The sequence below is a fragment of the Bufo bufo genome, chromosome 4 (assembly GCF_905171765.1).
Source record: "Bufo bufo chromosome 4, aBufBuf1.1, whole genome shotgun sequence".
NCBI lineage: Eukaryota > Metazoa > Chordata > Amphibia > Anura > Bufonidae > Bufo > Bufo bufo.
The window spans coordinates 105,436,129-105,455,223 of record NC_053392.1 but is presented as its reverse complement, the minus strand read 5'-3'; the positions used below and the strand labels follow the sequence as shown (position 1 = coordinate 105,455,223).

The window sequence follows — 19,095 nt, the reverse complement described above, 5'->3', positions numbered from 1 at the left end:
GATGTACCCTGGCCGGGGGCTGAGGGATGACATAGCACAGGCAGGAGGTTTACATTTTCACATACACTCACCATGGTCATTATATCTCGCCAGGTCTTTCTGGTCAATGTACAGATCGTGGTCGGTGTCCAGCTCCCAAAACTTGCAATAGATGACATAGAAGTGTTCATAGGAGAAGTAGTCCGTCACCTGGTTAATGTCGTCCTCTTCCTCCAGCAAAGCCAATGTCTGCACGACAGGAGAGAACGATACAAGTGTTCTTATTACCAAAGGAAAAAACAGATGAATAGCAACAGTCCTTAAAGGGCATCTGTCAGCAGATCTGTACCTATGACACTGGCTGACCTGTTACATGTACTGAAGGTATCTGTGTTGGTCCCATGTTCATATGTGCCGCATTGCTGAGAAAAACATATGCAAATAAGCCTCTAGGAGCAGCGGGGGCGTTGCCGGTACACCTAGAGGCTCTGCTCTCTCTGCAACTGCTGCATTTTCTGCTCTTTCACTGACAGGACCAGGTGTGATGACATTTTCACTGTCTGCCCCTGTCAAAGTGCAGAGGATGCGGTAGTTGCAGAGAGAACAGAGCCTCTAGGGGTAATGGCAACGCCCCCGTTGCTTACAGTATATTTTACTTACAGTACATTAAAACTTCATATGAACATGGGGCCAACACAGATGTCTTCAGCTGCCAAGCACACATGTAACAGGTCAGCCAGTTTCATAGGTACAAATCTGCTGACAGATGCCCCTAAAGGGGTTGTCTCACTTCAGCATATGGCATTTATCATGTAGAGAAAGCTATTACAAGGCACTTACTAATGTATTGTGATCGTCCATATTGTTTCCTTTGCTGGCTGGATTCATTTTTACATCACATTATACACTGCTTATTTCCCGGGGTTATAGCCGCTGCTGCACAGATACAAGGTGACCAGACCAGGAGCTCATGTGCATGCATGCCTATGTGTGCTCCCACAGTCTCGGCCCCCGCTTTTTCCTATAGTGTGCAAGCACGACCACCGCTGCTGGATTACAGGATGGTCATCACCCCTGGAAATAGGCAGTGTATAATGTGATGGAAAAACGAATCTAGCCAGCAAAGGAGACAATATGGGCAATCATAATACATTAGTAAGTGCCTTGTATTAACCATGTGCACATGAACTCCTGACAGCTCATAAACATTCACTTAACCCATATTCGTACCAAACTATAATAAGTGTTTATGAGCTGTCAGGAGTTCAGAGATAAGGGCTACAACACATGAGCTCTGACAGATTCAGTGTAAAACAGAAGGCAGGGTAGTCTGCAGATACACTGAAAATGAAGGCTCTAGAACAAAAGTTGTCAAAAAATAAATAAAAATTTGTAGCCCAAAATGAGTAAAATCCAATCATAAAAGAATCGCCCCGAAGGTGTCCACAGCCTTTAAGAGGAAGCAGTAAGGATACAGCTACACAGTGCGGCACATCCCCAGCATTTACAGTAGCATCTCATCCATGTGCTGTGGAGGGTGGTTTACATGGCCTGCAGAGTATAAATCTGCAACATGGTGATTTCTGTTTGCAGATATCTGATTCAGATATTACCATTTGTCATACAGAGCGTGAAACCTGTGATAAATCCACAGAGTTCCTACAATGTCTACACACTTTGCTGTGGATTTTGCCCCTGCAGATTGCACCCAGATGCACTGCAGAACAGTGGAACGTACCCCAAAAGGGAGATGGTGTTCGCCTGTTTTTCTCCTGTTAAGATACATCAGTAATGAGTGCTCAGGTAATAATAGTTCTGTAACTCCTGTAATATTTCATAAATGCAGGCAGCGGTGCTCTGTCTCCTTGGTCCTAGGAGAGTTGGCACCAGTGCATGAGGTGCCACCTACCTGCAGGAAGTTACTTCTGCGCAGCTCAGTAGATGTGATTCTGCCCGACCACGACCTATTCACAGTGTAGAATATTCTCTGTATCACCTGCCGGGTAGAAGAGTGACGATGTGACGATTACATTCTTTGCTAATACAAATTTTATCATTTTTCACAAAACTTGTTCGGCTCCCCAATGTGTGGAGATCTGTCCTGTACCCACAGTAAGAGGGCGACCGCTACTTCTAAGGGAGCGGACATGGGGAATTTTCTACACGAGAGTGATTAGACTATGGAAGACTCTACTAAGGCTACTTTCACACTAGCGGCAGGACGGATCTGGCAGGCTGTTCACCCTGTCGGATCCGTCCTGCCGCTATTTCGCCATGCCGCCGGACTGCTGCTTCGTCCCTATTGACTATAATGGGGACGGCGGCGGAGCTCTGGCGCAGCACGTAAAGAGGCCGCTGGACTAAAAGTACTGCATATCCGACTTTTTAGTCCGGCGGCCTCTCGCCGTGCTGCGCCTGAGCTCCGCCCCCGTCCCCATTATAGTCAATAGGGACGGAGCGGCAGTCAGGCGGCACGGCGAAATAGCGGCAGGACGGATCCGACAGGGTGCCGCTAGTGTGAAAGTACCCTAAGGAACGTGGTGATTTGAAAAAATATATATATATTCATTCTTTCTCAAACCAGCACCTGGATCTGAATACTTTTGTAATAGCATGTAATAAAAAAATATATATAGTATAGCCACTGAGTTATTTAATAAAATCTATGTGTATAGCGCCACCTGCCGTTTGTTCTTTTCTTTATTTCTCTGTCCACCTCAGAAACATAACTGAGGTGGTCACATGCTCAGCTCCATCCTTCAACTGCCACCAGCTCAATCTACTATTAGAAGCTTCGACGGTTACAGGGAAAAATCTGTAGCAGAAAGGACATGCCCCCTAAGCAACCAGCTTGAAATAAATCTAGAAGAGCAATTTGTGCAACAAATGTGGAGATCTCTGGATCCATGTGAGGTACAGGGCTGGTTCTAGCTTTGGTAAAAAATATATTTTTATATACTAGATTATGTATGATTTTCATATTAATAATCCTTTTGAGACAGTTTACAATTATAATAAGTCATTATTTAGACTGCACTTTGAGTGATTTCCTAGCCCTACTGTTTGATAGGTAATAGCAGAATTATGTCCAAGCCACTGCATAGTGAAACAGGCAGCCCCTGATTGGAGATCTGGCATAAGTGCTGCTAAAGCAGGCTGGGCACAAGACAATGTGTGAACATGGATGTACACAGATCTCATAGGGCCCCATAGCAAAACTAAGTATGTCCCTTATATTTATGATTATGAAATATTTACCCAATTCTGATCCAATTTCCATGATGGAAAAAGTGATTAAGAAATATAGCACTCATTATGAAGACCATATTTCTCAATGTATTTACACCAGGCATAAATTCACAGATAAATCCGCACTATGCAGCTCCAAACCTTCTGCTTTTCTTCACATAATATAGCACAAAGCTGCAGCCACCACTAGGGGGAGCTCAGTGTATAGGAATTTATACTGTTACTATTGCACTCAAAGGAAGCTGTAAAATCTCCATGCACTGAGCTCCCCCTAGAGGCTGCTGTGGTGAAATGCAGTGACTCTATGATACTCCAATGTGTATGATAAATAATATAAACAAACCATTTAGGGAGTCATTTAACCTCTTGCCGCCACGCTAACGCCGAAAGGCGTCATCGCGGCGGCTCCCCCAGGCTACGCTAACGCCAATAGGCGTCATCTCGCGTGAGCCGAGATTTCCTGTGAACGCGCGCACACAGGAACGGAAGGTAAGAGAGTTGATCTCCAGCCTGCCAGCGGCGATCGTTCTCTGGCAGGCTGGAGATGTGTTTTTTTTAACCCCTAACAGGTATATTAGACGCTGTTTTGATAACAGCGTCTAATATACCTGCTACCTGGTCCTCTGGTGGTCCCCTTTGTTTGGATCGACCACCAGAGGACACAGGTAGCTCAGTAAAGTCCCACCAAGCACCACTACACTACACCCCCCCCCCCCGTCACTTATTAACCCCTTATTAGCCCCTGATCACCCCATATAGACTCCCTGATCACCCCCCTGTCATTGATTACCCCCCTGTCATTGATTACCCCCCTGTAAAGCTCCATTCAGACGTCCGCATGATTTTTACGGATCCACTGATAGATGGATCGGATCCGCAAAACGCATCCGGACGTCTGAATGAAGCCTTACAGGGGCGTGATCAATGACTGTGGTGATCACCCCATATAGACTCCCTGATCACCCCCCTGTAAAGCTCCATTCAGATGTCCGCATGATTTTTACGGATGCACTGATAGATGGATCGGATCCGCAAAACGCATCCGGACGTCTGAATGAAGCCTTACAGGGGCATGATCAATGACTGTGGTGATCACCCCCCTGTCATTGATAACCCCCTGTAAAGCTCCATTCAGATGTCCGCATGATTTTTACGGATGCACTGATAGATGGATCGGATCCGCAAAACGCATCCGGACGTCTGAATGAAGCCTTACAGGGGCGTGATCAATGACTGTGGTTATCACCCCATATAGACTCCCTGATCACCCCCCTGTCATTGATTACCCCCCTGTCATTGATCAACCCCCTGTAAAGCTCCATTTAGATGTCTGCATGATTTTTACGGATCCACTGATAGATGGATCGGATCCGCAAAACGCATCCGGACGTCTGAATGAAGCCTTACAGGGGCGTGATCAATGACTGTGGTGATCACCCCATATAGACTCCCTGATTACCCCCCTGTCATTGATTACCCCCCTGTCATTGATTACCCCCCTGTAAAGCTCCATTCAGATGTCCGCATTATTTTTACGGATCCACTGATAGATGGATCGGATCCGCAAAACGCATCCGGACGTCTGAATGAAGCCTTACAGGGGCATGATCAATGACTGTGGTGATCACCCCATATAGACTCCCTGATCACCCCCCTGTCATTGATTACCCCCCTGTAAAGCTCCATTCAGATGTCCGCATGATTTTTACGGATGCACTGATAGATGGATCGGATCCGCAAAACGCATCCGGACGTCTGAATGAAGCCTTACAGGGGCGTGATCAATGACTGTGGTGATCACCCCATATAGACTCCCTGATCACCCCCCTGTCATTGATTACACCCCTGTCATTGATCACCCCCCTGTAAAGCTCCATTCAGATGTCCGCATGATTTTTACGGATCCACTGATAGATGGATCGGATCCGCAAAACGCATCCGGACGTCTGAATGAAGCCTTACAGGGGCGTGATCAATGACTGTGGTGATCACCCCATATAGACTCCCTGATCACCCCCCTGTCATTGATCACCCCCCTGTCATTGATCAACCCCCCTGTCATTGATCACCCCCCCTGTCATTGATCACCCCCCCTGTCATTGATCACCCTCTGTAAGGTTCCATTCAGACATTTTTTTGGCCCAAGTTAGCGGAATTATTATTATTTTTTTTCTTACAAAGTCTCATATTCCACTAACTTGTGTCAAAAAATAAAATCTCACATGAACTCACCATACCCCTCACGGAAACCAAATGCGTAAAATTTTTTAGACATTTATATTCCAGACTTCTTCTCACGCTTTAGGGCCCCTAGAATGCCAGGGCAGTATAAATACCCCACATGTGACCCCATTTCGGAAAGAAGACACCCCCAGGTATTTCGTGAGGGGCATATTGAGTCCATGAAAGATTGAAATTTTTGTCCCAAGTTAGCGGAACGGGAGACTTTGTGAGAAAAAAATAAAAAATATAAATTTCCGCTAACTTGTGCCAAAAAAAAAAAATTTCTATGAACTCGCCATGCCCCTCATTGAATACCTTGGGGTGTCTTCTTTCCAAAATGGGGTCACATGTGGGGTATTTATACTGCCCTGGCATTCTAGGGGCCCCAAAGCGTGAGAAGAAGTCTGGTATCCAAATGTCTAAAAATGCCCTCCTAAAAGGAATTTGGGCACCTTTGCGCATCTAGGCTGCAAAAAAGTGTCACACATCTGGTATCGCCGTACTCAGGAGAAGGTGGGGAATGTGTTTTGGGGTGTCATTTTACATATACCCATGCTGGGTGAGAGAAATATCTTGGTCAAATGCCAACTTTGTATAAAAAAATGGGAAAAGTTGTCTTTTGCCAAGATATTTCTCTCACCCAGCATGGGTATATGTAAAATGACACCCCAAAACACATTCCCCAACTTCTCCTGAATACGGCGATACCACATGTGTGACACTTTTTTGCAGCCTAGGTGGGCAAAGGGGCCCATGTTCCAAAGAGCACCTTTAGGATTTCACAGGTCATTTACCTACTTACCACACATTAGGGCCCCTGGAAAATGCCAGGGCAGTATAACTACCCCACAAGTGACCCCATTTTGGAAAGAAGACACCCCAAGGTATTCCGTGAGGGGCATGGCAAGTTCCTAGAATTTTTTATTTTTTGTCACAAGTTAGTGGAAAATGCTGATTTTTTTTTTTTTCATACAAAGTCTCATATTCCACCAACTTGTGACAAAAAATAAAAACTTCCATGAACTCACTATGCCCATCAGCGAATACCTTGGGGTCTCTACTTTCCAAAATGGGGTCACTTGTGGGGTAGTTATACTGCCCTGGCATTCTAGGGGCCCAAATGTGTGGTAAGGAGTTTGAAATCAAATTCTGTAAAAAATGACCTGTGAAATCCGAAAGGTGCTCTTTGGAATATGGGCCCCTTTGCCCACCTAGGCTGCAAAAAAGTGTCACACATCTGGTATCCCCGTACTCAGGAGAAGGTGGGGAATGTGTTTTGGGGTGTCATTTTACATATACCCCTGCTGGGTGAGAGAAATATCTTGGCAAAAGACAACTTTTCCCATTTTTTTATACAAAGTTGGCATTTGACCAAGATATTTATCTCACCCAGCATGGGTATATGTAAAAAGACACCCCAAAACACATTCCTCAACTTCTCCTGAGTACGGCGATACCAGATGTGTGACACTTTTTTGCAGCCTAGGTAGGCAAAGGGGCCCACATTCCAAAGAGCACCTTTCGGATTTCACTGGTCATTTTTTACAGAATTTGATTTCAAACTCCTTACCACACATTTGGGCCCCTAGAATGCCAGGGCAGTATAACTACCCCACAAGTGACCCCATTTTGGAAAGAAGAGACCCCAAGGTATTTCGTGATGGGCATAGTGAGTTCATAGAAGTTTTTATTTTTTGTCACAAGTTAGTGGAATATGAGACTTTGTAAGAAAAAAAAAAAAAAAAAAAAAATCATCATTTTCCGCTAACTTGTGACAAAAAATAAAAAGTTCTATGAACTCACTATGCCCATCAGCGAATACCTTAGGGTGTCTACTTTCCGAAATGGGGTCATTTGTGGGGTGTTTGTACTGTCTGGCCATTGTAGAACCTCAGGAAACATGACAGGTGCTCAGAAAGTCAGAGCTGCTTCAAAAAGCGGAAATTCACATTTTTGTACCATAGTTTGTAAACGCTATAACTTTTACCCAAACCATTTTTTTTTTACCCAAACATTTTTTTTTTATCAAAGACATGTAGAACTATAAATTTAGAGCAAAATTTCTATATGGATCTCGTTTTTTTTTGCCAAATTTTACAACTGAAAGTGAAAAATGTCATTTTTTTGCAAAAAAATCGTTAAATTTCGATTAATAACAAAAAAAGTAAAAATGTCAGCAGCAATGAAATACCACCAAATGAAAGCTCTATTAGTGAGAAGAAAAGGAGGTAAAATTCATTTGGGTGGTAAGTTGCATGACCGAGCAATAAACGGTGAAAGTAGTGTAGTGCCGATTTGTAAAAAAGGGCCTGGTCTTTAGGGGGGTATAAACCTGTGGTCCTTAAGTGGTTAAAAAAAACAGAACAGAGTCCCTGCTGCTAGTGGAAAGTGGCAAATGATGGAATAAATCTGTCCGGTCATGCCATACACATGTAGTTTTGGCAAACCACAGCCTACAATTTCCAACCTGGCCAATCATATTTTAGTCAGACAGCAGCCTGCCATCGCAAAGTATCATTTGGTATATTTTTCAAAAGATGGTTGACCGAAAATTGTCTATCTTTCTGGGTACCTTATGGTTACATCCACGTGGGACGTACTCGCTATGGATTTGCTCTCACGGAGTTGTTGCTCTCTAACACGTACAGTGCCAGCTGCCAGGGCGAGAAAAGTGGCAGCTGGGGGACAGTGTAATAAAGGGACAGACAGGAGACTTTGGGGAAGAAGTTTACAGACCGTGCTGTAAAAACCTCATCAAGATCTCTCCCAGGAGGACAAATTAGGGTTTTTTGCTTTCCTTTGAATGAATACAGCAGGAACATAGGGTGAAAGTAGATTCAATCACTGAGATTTTTCCTCCTCCTGCACGCTGCATATCCAGTTACGATGATGCCCAGTACAGTTGCAGTAGAGTCATGCATTCTGTGCAGCTCATTGCATGGTGTTGTCTTAGCACAAGCTTGACTATTCAGCCAGACTGATCTGCTGTAGGGACTGTAGCAAATTCATTTTCCGCTTAGGAGACCTCTGAAGAATGTCCTGTTGCCTACAACCCACCTAAGGGTAATGCTCTGCATACTACAACAGAGTAATGTAAGACAAGTAATGGATCATTTGTTTTATCCTATATTAGGCGGCATCTCAGCATTAGCCATTCGAATGAAGAACATACCGTAGTTATGTACCGGGAGTGAAATTCAGGAGCCTCCTTGAGGAAGGTCAATCCAGGATGTGTGTCCACTATGTCCTACAAAAAAAAAAAAATGAATTCCTGTTATGCACTATAGTGAGGGCTTATGCTGACCTCAAAGGTTTTATGACAAAGGTGCCAGGAACAGAAATATCCAAATCATGGCCAAAGTAGCCTAATCCTGTGCCACATCCTACCCATAAAGTAAGAAAACTGGAGAACTTTTTACTGGCCAAGAGTCTCCATGGCAGAGGAGTCCTTCACATCAATGGTTTGTCTCTATGGTGGTGGTGGTGCTGGTATATCATTGGCCATATGTAACATTTGATAATGGCCCACAACGCACTTCGCACTATTTGTTTGTTAGTGTTAGTTTTAGATGAATAGTAGGAACAAGTGACTTGCCCAAAGTTAAAAACAAAAAAATATATGAAAAAAACTTGTGTTTTTTGTATTCTTTTTTTACTCTGCTTAATGGGGCAGTCCATTATAATTTAAAGGTGTTTTCCAGGCTTCTGAAATTGATGACCTATCACAGCAGATTATTATCAATGCAGGGTACTTTTATTGCTGAGTGCATAGGAAAACATGCGACAGTTCCTGTGTGAACGTTTTCGGCACATAGGCCTTCGTCAGACACTATGCCGCAGTAGGTACCAGGAGGGAAAAGGTGGACGCACCCTTTTGCCTCTGGCGCATTACTGCACCTTTTCCCTCGGTGTGTCAAACTTTCTCTACTCCTGGTACCTACTGCGGCATAGTGTCTGACGAAGGCCTATGTGCCGAAAACGTTCACACATGAACTGTCGGATGTTTTCCTAGGTACTCAACAATAAAAGTACCCTGCATTGATGATCATCTGCTGTGATCTGTTATTGTCTACAATTGGGGTGAGAACCCTATACATAGCAAGCCTCGAACAGTGTGCGACAAAGCTTTAAGAATCATTGATGACCTATCATCAGGATAGGTCATTAATACCCATTGGTGAGGATCTGGCACCCTGCACCCCCACCGATCAGCTGTTCCCTGCAGCCTCCGATACTGGAACTAGCACTGTGAATGGAGAGGGAACCACAGCGCCGTTCTGGGTACTGCAGCTCAGCTACCATTGAAGTGAATGGGAGGTGAGCTGCAGTAACCCCAGACAGCCACTATACTTTAAATGGAGCTGTGCTTCCTGATCCATTCACAGCGCTAGTTCCAGCACCAGGGGCTGCAGGGAAAAGCTGATCGGTGGGGGTGCAGGGTGCCAGACCCTCACCAATGGGTATTAATGACCTATCCTGATGATAGTTCATCAATATCAGAAGTCTGGGAAACCCCTTAAAAGCAAACCAACCTATCGAGTAATATGTGCTGACCTATCTGAGTACACAGAGAGAAATTGAGCTTTGTGATATATAGGTTTATATAATTTGGAGACGGATCTCTGAGTAAAAAGTACAGTACATCCTGACAGGACTCTTAGGAGAGACAGTGAGAGTCCTGATTACCCTGCACGCACGGGATGATTGACCGCCCCCTGTGTACACACAATGATACAGGGAAAACTGTAAGTCACTGTATGTGGTAATCAGGACACTTACTGTCTCTCTTAGGAGTCCTGTCAGAATTTACTCTGTTTTTCTTTTCTCCAAGTCATTTAGACCTATACATCACTGAGCTTTTCTACCTCTATCATCTCCGGCTCTCAGAGGAGGCAGAAAATGAGGGTTAGTCGGATCTTGTGGAAAGAGATCCAGAGGATCAGAACAAACTAGGATAGTATAGGATATGGTGCAAGAGTGACTAGGCTGCTAGTGGGTTGACACCATGCGGATTTCAATCAGCAAGTACTGCAAATATTGGAAAAGGAACAAGAACAAATTGGTTGGGTCCAGCAGGCTTAGGGATTTAACCCGCTGAGTACAACCTGTTCCAACCCACTGTGGAGCGCCAGATCACTGGTTCCTAGTAGAGGATCACGGTAAAGGGACTACTAATGTAAATTAGTCCTCAACATAAACCCAAATAGATATCAGTAAATGTGCAAGTGAATAAATGAGAAGATGTATATAAATATATAAAAATGCATAAAAATGCCACCCCGTGGGTGTATTAGATACAGGTCAAACAAGGATGGAACCAGTAAGGCAGACCCAGTTGGTAGTATGCGCCAATAAAATTTGTATATAGGAATCAGAGCTTTGTCTCCATTCAATAATATAGGATTAAAATGAAAGATTAAGGGGATAAAAAGATTATGTACAAGCTCTATTGACTTACTTCACAAGGGGGGTGGTTACCTGGATAAACTCAAGACACCTGGGAACCATAAACCCCCCCAAGCCTGGATCGCCGGTAGAGTATCAGAAGATGAAGGCAGCCGACATCAATCTGGGCTTCTATTCAAATTCTTTATTAGGGGTCAAACATCCGGCTCAACGCGTTTCGGGACTATGCAGAGTCCCTTCATCAGGGGCAGTACAAAAAAAGTGGTATACAGACATAACATAAAGGTTCCGACCTTTTATACAGTCAAAAAGCCCACCAGAAGTGGTGGGAGTGTGTTAGTCAGTGTGCTAGAGACGCTGAACTACTGTGGTGCGTCTGTCTAGAAATGCGGAGATCCGACAAGGGGAAGTCTAATGCGTTCCACTCTGGAGCGCATCGAGAGGAGCGCTCATGCCGGTGTGATGCACCCCAGCGTGGAACGCACCAGAAGGCCCCAGCACCCCTGCGCATGTCCATGGAACAAGGGTGCGCGAATGGCTAGAGCACATTCCCTGTTTACCAGCATCGCTGGGGGAGTGTTAACAGGGGCTGTGACTCTATTAGTCAGCTGGAAGTTTTTGCGGTCAACTTTAGTTTTGGCTAGGTTGAATAATAGTTTTTGATCTAGGATATATATCTCCATATCGGAGCCTATTAGACATAAGTCTATGTTGTCTGAAATCTAGGCTACGCACATATAAATATGTTTTACCATAAAAACTATCTATGAATAAGATCATAATCACAACATGTATAAAAATATATAAAAAATTATGAATGTTAATGGTGGGTGCTATAATAATTTTTTGGGGTAAAAAAAATACTGGTGGTACAGATGCATAAGAATTAGCATAAAAAAACAAAAAATAAAAGCAAATATATGAACGTTACATCAGAATTAGGATTAAAATAATAATAATAATACTACACACCCATTGGCTATACCATCTTTGAATACTATAAGTAATCCTCATATGAGTAATCCTCATTGATTAGCATTAAGAATGAGGAAGCGATGAAACCTAAGTGGTTATGCTGGGGTAACTTCCTGGGATAGTCAGGTGACGAAATGTAGGCGGTTGTACTGGGAGATATAACATGTTCTGTGAGACGATATAGTTGAGTGCTTTTTGTCTCATTTTACTATTTTGGAGTCACAGATTAACAGTAGTTTTCCATACAAGGGTAAGGGGATAGTATATTGATCGTGTACAGCAGTATACCTGGACTTCAACGAGACAGGGCATGATAAGGTTTTCTGGCAGGAGGTGTTAAACGATGGTGGAATTTAATAATTAACATGTTCCAGTGTTTCATTGAGACTGTAAGGTGTGAGAGTGTTCATCTGATAGATCCAGAACATCTCTTTCCGACATAATTGCTGGAAGGAGAGAAAACTGTTCTAGGGGGGTTACTTTGAGGCCTACCGGATTGTCATCATGTGTTAGAGTGAAGTGGCGTGACATGCTGTGGGTGATGACCTTTCTGTTAAAGGGGTTGTCCGGGTTTAGAGCTGAACCCAGACATACCCATATTTTTACCCCGGCAGCCCTCCTGAGGCTAGCATCGGAGCATCTCATGCTCCGATGCGCTCCTTTGCCCTGCGCTAAATCGCGCAGGGCAAGGTCTCTTTTGTTTTCAATAACACACTGCCAGGTGGAAACCTCCGCCCGGCAGTGTGTTCGGTGACGTCACCGGCTCTGATGGGCGGGCTTTAGCGCTGCCCTAGCCGTTTTACTGGCTAGGGCAGCGCTAAATCCCGCCCATCAGTGCCAGTGACGTCACCAGGCTTCCTGGCAGCCCCATGGAGAGCCCCGGTACGTCACCGGATCTACAAAAAATGCCTTTGCCCTGCGTGATTTTGGCAAGGGCAAAGGAGAACATCGGAGCATAAACTGCTCCGATGCTCCTGTCAGGGGGGCTGCCGGGGTGAAAATGGAGGAATGTCCGGGTTCAGCTCTGAACCCGGACAACCCCTTTAATGTTAGAAGCCCAGATTGATGTCGGCTGCCTTCATCTTCTGATACTCTACAGGCGATCCAGGCTGGGGAGGTTTATGGTTCCCTCGTGAAGTAAGTCAATAGAGCTTGTACATAATCTTTTTATCCCCTTAATCTTTCATTTTAATCCTATATTATTGAATGGAGACAAAGCTCTGATTCCTATATACAAATTTTATTGGCGCATACTACCAACTGGGCTCCATCCTTGTTTGACCTGTATCTAATACACCCACAGGGTGGCATTTTTATATATTTATATACATCTTCTCATTTATTCACTTGCACATTTACTGATATCTATTTGGGTTTATGTTGAGGACTAATTTACATTAGTAGTCCCTTTACCGTGATCCTCTACTAGGAACCAGTGATCTGGCGCTCCACAGTGGATTGGAACAGGTTGTACTCAGCGGGTTAAATCCCTAAGCCTGCTGGACCCAACCAATTTGGTCTTGTTGCTTTTCCAATATTCTCAGAAGAGGGAGCAGGAATCACCTGAGGGGTTTGCTTATCCTGTGAAAACATTAGTGGGTTCTACCATGACCAGAAGAAAGTCTTAGTGGTTAGGATGAGGGAAGTTCTCACTTGTAGGAGGGGGATGAAGTCCTCCTGTTCTAAATAACTGCAGCCTGGTTTTGCTAAAAGGTGCATGAACTTGGATGAGTCATCGTGGCAGTTCTTTAATAACCTGTAAGAGTTAAAATAACACATGCATTAGAGAAATAATGTGAATTGTTATCCTATGGCCAGATCTTAGCACATCTTAGGCTACTTTCACACTACCGTTTTTTGCGGATCCGTCATGGATCTGCAAAAAAGCTTCTGTTACAATAATACAACCGCATGCATCCGTCATGAACGGATCCGGTTGTATTATGTCTTCTTTAGCCATGACGGATCAGTCTTGAACCCCAATGAAAGTCAATGGGGGACGGATCTATTTTCTATTGTGCCATATTATGTCAGAGAAACGGATCCGTCCCCATTGACTTACATTGTGTGCCAGGACGGATGGCTCTGCTTCATCAGGCGGACAGCTGACTGAACGGAGGCAAACTGATGCATTCTGAGCGGATCCTTTTCCATTCAGAATGCATTAGGGCAAAACTGATCCGTTTTGGACCGCCTGTGAGAGCCCTGAACGGATCTCAGAAACGGAAAGCCAAAACGCCTGTGTGAAAGTAGCCTTAGCAATGATAATAAACTACCACAGTGAGTGACCCTGCAGGACACGTGAAGGTAATTATTGCTGGTGTGAGGCTCGTTTACTTGTGGTGCCATGTTTGACTTCCTCTGTCCTCTACACCCATTATAATAAGAAATGCAGAGATTAAGCATATGCCATGCTTGTCCACAAGTCCACAGGGTGGCCAGAGGTTAGTCAGGACTATAAGGATCTCTGTTATGTAAGGGAATGTTTGTAAAGTAAACTTTCAGATGGATTAACATGCACCAATCTCGGAAACATGGCATGTGTTCCCCTGTTTGAACATGGTCAGCAAGTGTATCTGCTGCCGCTCCAATTACTGTATGGGGCTGCTGGAGATAGCTAAGCTCTGTATCCACGGGATAGGTGATAAATATATGATCGGGGAGGGAGGGGGGGTCTGAATGCTGGGACTTCCAACCATCAAAGAGGACCCCAAGCGTGCATGCATGACCATCGCTTTATTCACTATGGGACTGATTGAGATAGTTGAGAGCTGTACATTTTTGCAATTGCAAAGTCTTTAGACCTTTCACATTTTGTTATGTTGTGGCCTGGTTCTTGATAAAAAAAAAAAAAAACTGTTTTTCGGCATCATTCTGCACTCAGTACCCCATAATGAGAAAGTGAAAACAGAATGTTTGAAATCTTTGCTAATTTATTGAAAAGGAAAAACTAAAATCTTGCATTGACATAAGTATTCAGACCCCTTACTCAGGACTTAGTTGAAGCACCTTTGGCAGTGATTACAGCCTGCAGTCTTCTTGGGTATGATGCCACAAGGTTCGCACAACTGGATTTGGGGATTTTCTGCCATTCGTCTTTGCAGATCCACTCAAACTCTGTCAGGTTGGATAGGGACCGTTAGTAGACAAGCATTTGTAGGTCTCTCCAGAGATACTCTATTGGGTTCAAGTCAGGGCTCTGGCAGGGCCACTCAATGACATTCACAAAGTTGTCCCTAAGCCCCTCCCTGTGTTGCCTTGCCAGTGTGCTTAGGGTCATTGCTTTGTTGGAAGGTGAACCTTTGGCCAAGTCTGAGGTCCAGGAATGAAAACCTGATCCAGCACTCTGAATCAGGTTTTCATTAGGAATATCTCTGTACTTTTCTCCATTCAGCTTTCCCTCAACCCTGATCTCCCTGTCCCAGCTGCTGAAAACCAACCCTACCGCACGATGCTGCTACCACCATGCGTCACTGTAGGGATGGTATTTGGCAGGTGATAAGTAGGCCAAAAAGTTCAACCTTGGTTCATCAGACACACAAGATCTTTAGAGCTCACCCTGAATTTTGGGTTCTTAGTCACCTCTCTTACCAAAGCCATTTCCCCCCGATTACATTGGTGGAGTGGCCAGCTCTAATCGGAGTCCTGGTTGTTCCAAACTTCTACCATTTAAGAATTATGGGGGGTCACTGTGCTCTTGGGAACATTCAGTGCAGAAGGTATTTTTTTGTACCCTTCTCCAGATCTGTGCCTCTACACAATCCTGTCTCTAAGCTCCACAGACAATTCTTGGCTTGGTTTTTGCATTATCAGCTGTGAGACAGGGCTGTGTCTTTCCAAATCATTTCCAGTCAACGGAGTTTACCACAGGTGGATTCCAGTAGAAACATCTAAAAATGGTGAAGAGAAATGGGAGGCCCACAAAGCTAAATTTCATGTGTCATAGTAAAGAGTCTGAATACTTATGTCCTTTTATGTCCATTTTTTAAATATTTTTTCATTATAATAAGTTTTAATTTCAGGACAAGCCCGCAAAGTAACAAAATATGAAAAAGTGAAAGGTCTGAAGACTTTCCAAATGCACTGTACAGTCCATGACCGACATACATCCTGACCTGTTCACAGATATTTTTTTTCACTCAACTATGTTGTCCTTAAATGGATTTACCATGCCTTATTTATTGATGACCTATGCTTAGGACAGGTCATCAATATCAGATCACTAGGGACCCGACTCCTCGCAGTCCCACGGATCAGCTGTTTTCAGAACACCCGATGCCAGGAACTCGAACTACACAGCTCCATCCATTGTGCAGTGGCCAGACGTGGTTACTGCGGACCAGCTACTGTAACACTTCCCAGGCCCCCTTTGGACTGTATGCTCTTGAAGCAGAGTGCTTCCTCCTTTTTTCTGAATAATTTGATATTTTGCATGTATACCGCTTCCTAGGATGGTAAATAGCAGCAGAATATGTTGGCTCTACAAATGTAATAGTTATTATTAGTACTTACTTTCTCCACATTGCAATGAATGAATGCACAGACACAAAGCCAGTCCTCTCTCCACCAGCTGCATTAAACAGGGCAGCCTTCCAGTACAATGGACAGTCACATACCTAAAGAACAGGAGGTTAATGTAAGGTATATAAGGAGAAACAGTCTTCCTTGAATCCTGACATAGACCTATCACCCAGTTAGCTGCTCTGCACTGATGATGGGCAATCAGCCCGAAACAGCTGTCTGCAGATGAGGTACTGGCTTGGCTATAATCCTAAATTATGTCTCAAGGCCTGTTTAAAAGGTCGAGCATTAACTTATAGGGCAGTCAGCTTACATCTGCTGGCATTGGTGGCAGAGCTTTCTTTTCTTTTGGAAAGAGATAATTTACACCCCTTTTCCCCAGAGGAGCATTGCTTGGCCTACTAGGCGCTTTCCATAAGGAGATTTGTGTATTCATATGTCAACACTGAGATCTCTATGCTTTTTCCTATTCCTGTATTATTCTTGAAGAGGTTATCACACATAATGATTCCACAGGAGAGATTATAAATAACAGATTGTGGAGAGGTCCGACCACTGGGATCCCCCCTGATCCTGAGAATGATGTGTCACAGAGCCCCCTCTCTGAATGGAGTGGTAGTGTGCATGTCAGTCCACCGCTCCGTTCACTGCTATAGGACTCACTAAGTGCTGTATACAGCCCCATAGGACCGACGTGCACACTGCCCCTCCATTCGGAGAGGAGACTCATTCTGGGGATTGTGGCACGTCCCAGTGTTTGGACCCCGTCATCCATTATTTATAAACTATCCTGTGCAGAACTGATACATCATTTTCTTATGATAACCCCTTTAATGCTTACTAGTCACTCCATGAATACACAATATATCCTGTAGTTGAGTGATTATTATATGTGAATACACTGCTGTGCCACAAATGTAGCACTAGGGGACAGATGGAACGGCAACTGACTGAGTGGTCGACTACACAAGGGTTTTATGTAGTCTGTTACCATGGAGACACACAAAACTAAACTAAAGTTGCCTCATTTTTCATTTTAAGATTAATTGGAAGTAATGTGAATTAGTTCCCAAAGGTAAATTCTGCTTCCATAAGTTGATCATGGCAGTAGCACAGAAGTAAGGAGACAAAAAATAACTAAAAAAATAAATAACAAAAGCATATGAAGTTCTCCCCAGCTTTCATCATGGTTTAAAGAAAAGCTCTATGTGTAACAAACTTTGTGTTTCGATTTCTAAAACCATTTAATCCTCTATTTCCCTTAAAACCTTTGCCACCAATTGTAAATTACCTTGGCAATCTTCCCCATCTCGTAGATGTCGGCCTTCTCGTCCTCCATACTGGAGAATGCTGATTCGATCTTGGAGATGGAGTCGTCATTGTTGGTGCTAGGGTTAGGCAGCCCCTTTGGGAAGTAAAATCGTGGAATGTTTATGGACAAGGAAGGGGCAACAATGACTTTGGCAGGAGGTGGTGTGGCCGGGCGAGGAATCACAGGAGCGATGACGGGGGCAGGAGGAGGGGTCCCTGGCTTCTTCTCTTGTTTGTTTTGAATCTGAAAGGAGAAAGTAACTGTTACGATATCTGATGCCAACATCTAAAGATCTATTCACATCACTGCTGTCCATTTATGTCCTGCGAGAGATTGGTGGGGTCCAGCCTAGTCTGGGGCTGTCCCAAGGCACTGCAATCCTCAAATGGATGCGCATAGGATGCTCCATTTTGTGTGGGGCTGCCATGAAATACAATAAGACACAGTTAAAAATACGGTGTCATAAAGTTTTTTTTGGGGGTTCAGGGTATTGATGGCCTCTGTCAATAGTAGATCGGTGGGGGACTAACTCATCACCCCGATCCATCAGCTGTTTGAAAGATCAACGTCACTGGTGTGAGTGCCGTGGCCTCTTTATTGTCCACATGGGGCGGTCTACCCGTATGACGTCTAGCATTGGGTGGGTATTGCAGCTTTGTCCTGTTCACTTGAAGGGGATGAAACTGCCATATCCTGCACCAGCGCTACAAAATAGACAGCATGCAGGCAGCCCCATGTAAACAATGAAAGTGCTGCAGCGCTCGCACAAGTGAAGGGGCCCCTTCAAACAGCTGATCGGCTGGGGTGCCAAGACTCGGATACCTACAAATATGACATTCTGAACCCAGAAAACCCAGCTACAAAAAACACTGGTAGAAATTGATAAAGTATTTCATTTTCAATATACATAGTGGTGAAAGACAGAGGTAGCAGATCTGAATTTGTCATTCACCTCTTTAGGGTCGGTATCTTTTCTGCACCTGCCTGCGTTATAAAGGGGTTGTGTCCTCTCAGATTTGGCGGCATATCACTAGGATATGCCATCAATGTCAGATAAGCGCAGGTTCCACCTCTGAGACCTGACTCTATCTCCAGGACAGGTCTACAAAAATGAAGGAGAGCACACCGTGTACAGTGGCATGCAAAAGTATTCACCCCCCTTGACTTTTTTTGGATTTTGGTGCCTCACAACCTGGAATTAACATGGATTGTTTGAGGATTGGCATCATGTAATTTTCAGAACATGCCCACAACTTTGAAGATTTTTTATTATTTTTTTTATTTTTATTGTAAAGCAAACAACAAATAGGACAAAATAACAGAAAAAGTCAATGTGCATGACTATTCACCCCCCTAAAGTCAATACTTTGTAGAGCCGCGGCCACCTTTTGCGGCAATCACAGCTCCAAGTCGCTTTGGATAAGTCTCTA

At 44.1% G+C, this 19,095-nt stretch overlaps 1 protein-coding gene and 1 long non-coding RNA gene across 5 annotated transcripts in view; both read right to left on the bottom strand.

Moving 5' to 3' along the window:
• Window positions 1-19,095, bottom strand: part of LOC120997527 — a 1,081,373-nt gene that overhangs the window by 337,708 nt on the left and 724,570 nt on the right. The window lies entirely within an intron of this gene.
• The window catches only part of PPP2R3A (protein phosphatase 2 regulatory subunit B''alpha), a 225,828-nt gene that overhangs the window by 7,896 nt on the left and 198,837 nt on the right, over window positions 1-19,095 (bottom strand). For all 4 annotated transcript variants that reach the window (XM_040427601.1, XM_040427602.1, XM_040427603.1 and 1 more), the window contains 6 exons: window positions 17,645-17,908; window positions 16,345-16,448; window positions 13,486-13,588; window positions 8,624-8,698; window positions 1,889-1,975; window positions 72-228 (listed from right to left, as the gene is read on the bottom strand). In XM_040427601.1, the coding sequence (XP_040283535.1) occupies window positions 72-228; window positions 1,889-1,975; window positions 8,624-8,698; window positions 13,486-13,588; window positions 16,345-16,448; window positions 17,645-17,908 (790 nt within the window). The remainder of the gene's footprint in view (window positions 1-71; window positions 229-1,888; window positions 1,976-8,623; window positions 8,699-13,485; window positions 13,589-16,344; window positions 16,449-17,644; window positions 17,909-19,095) is intronic.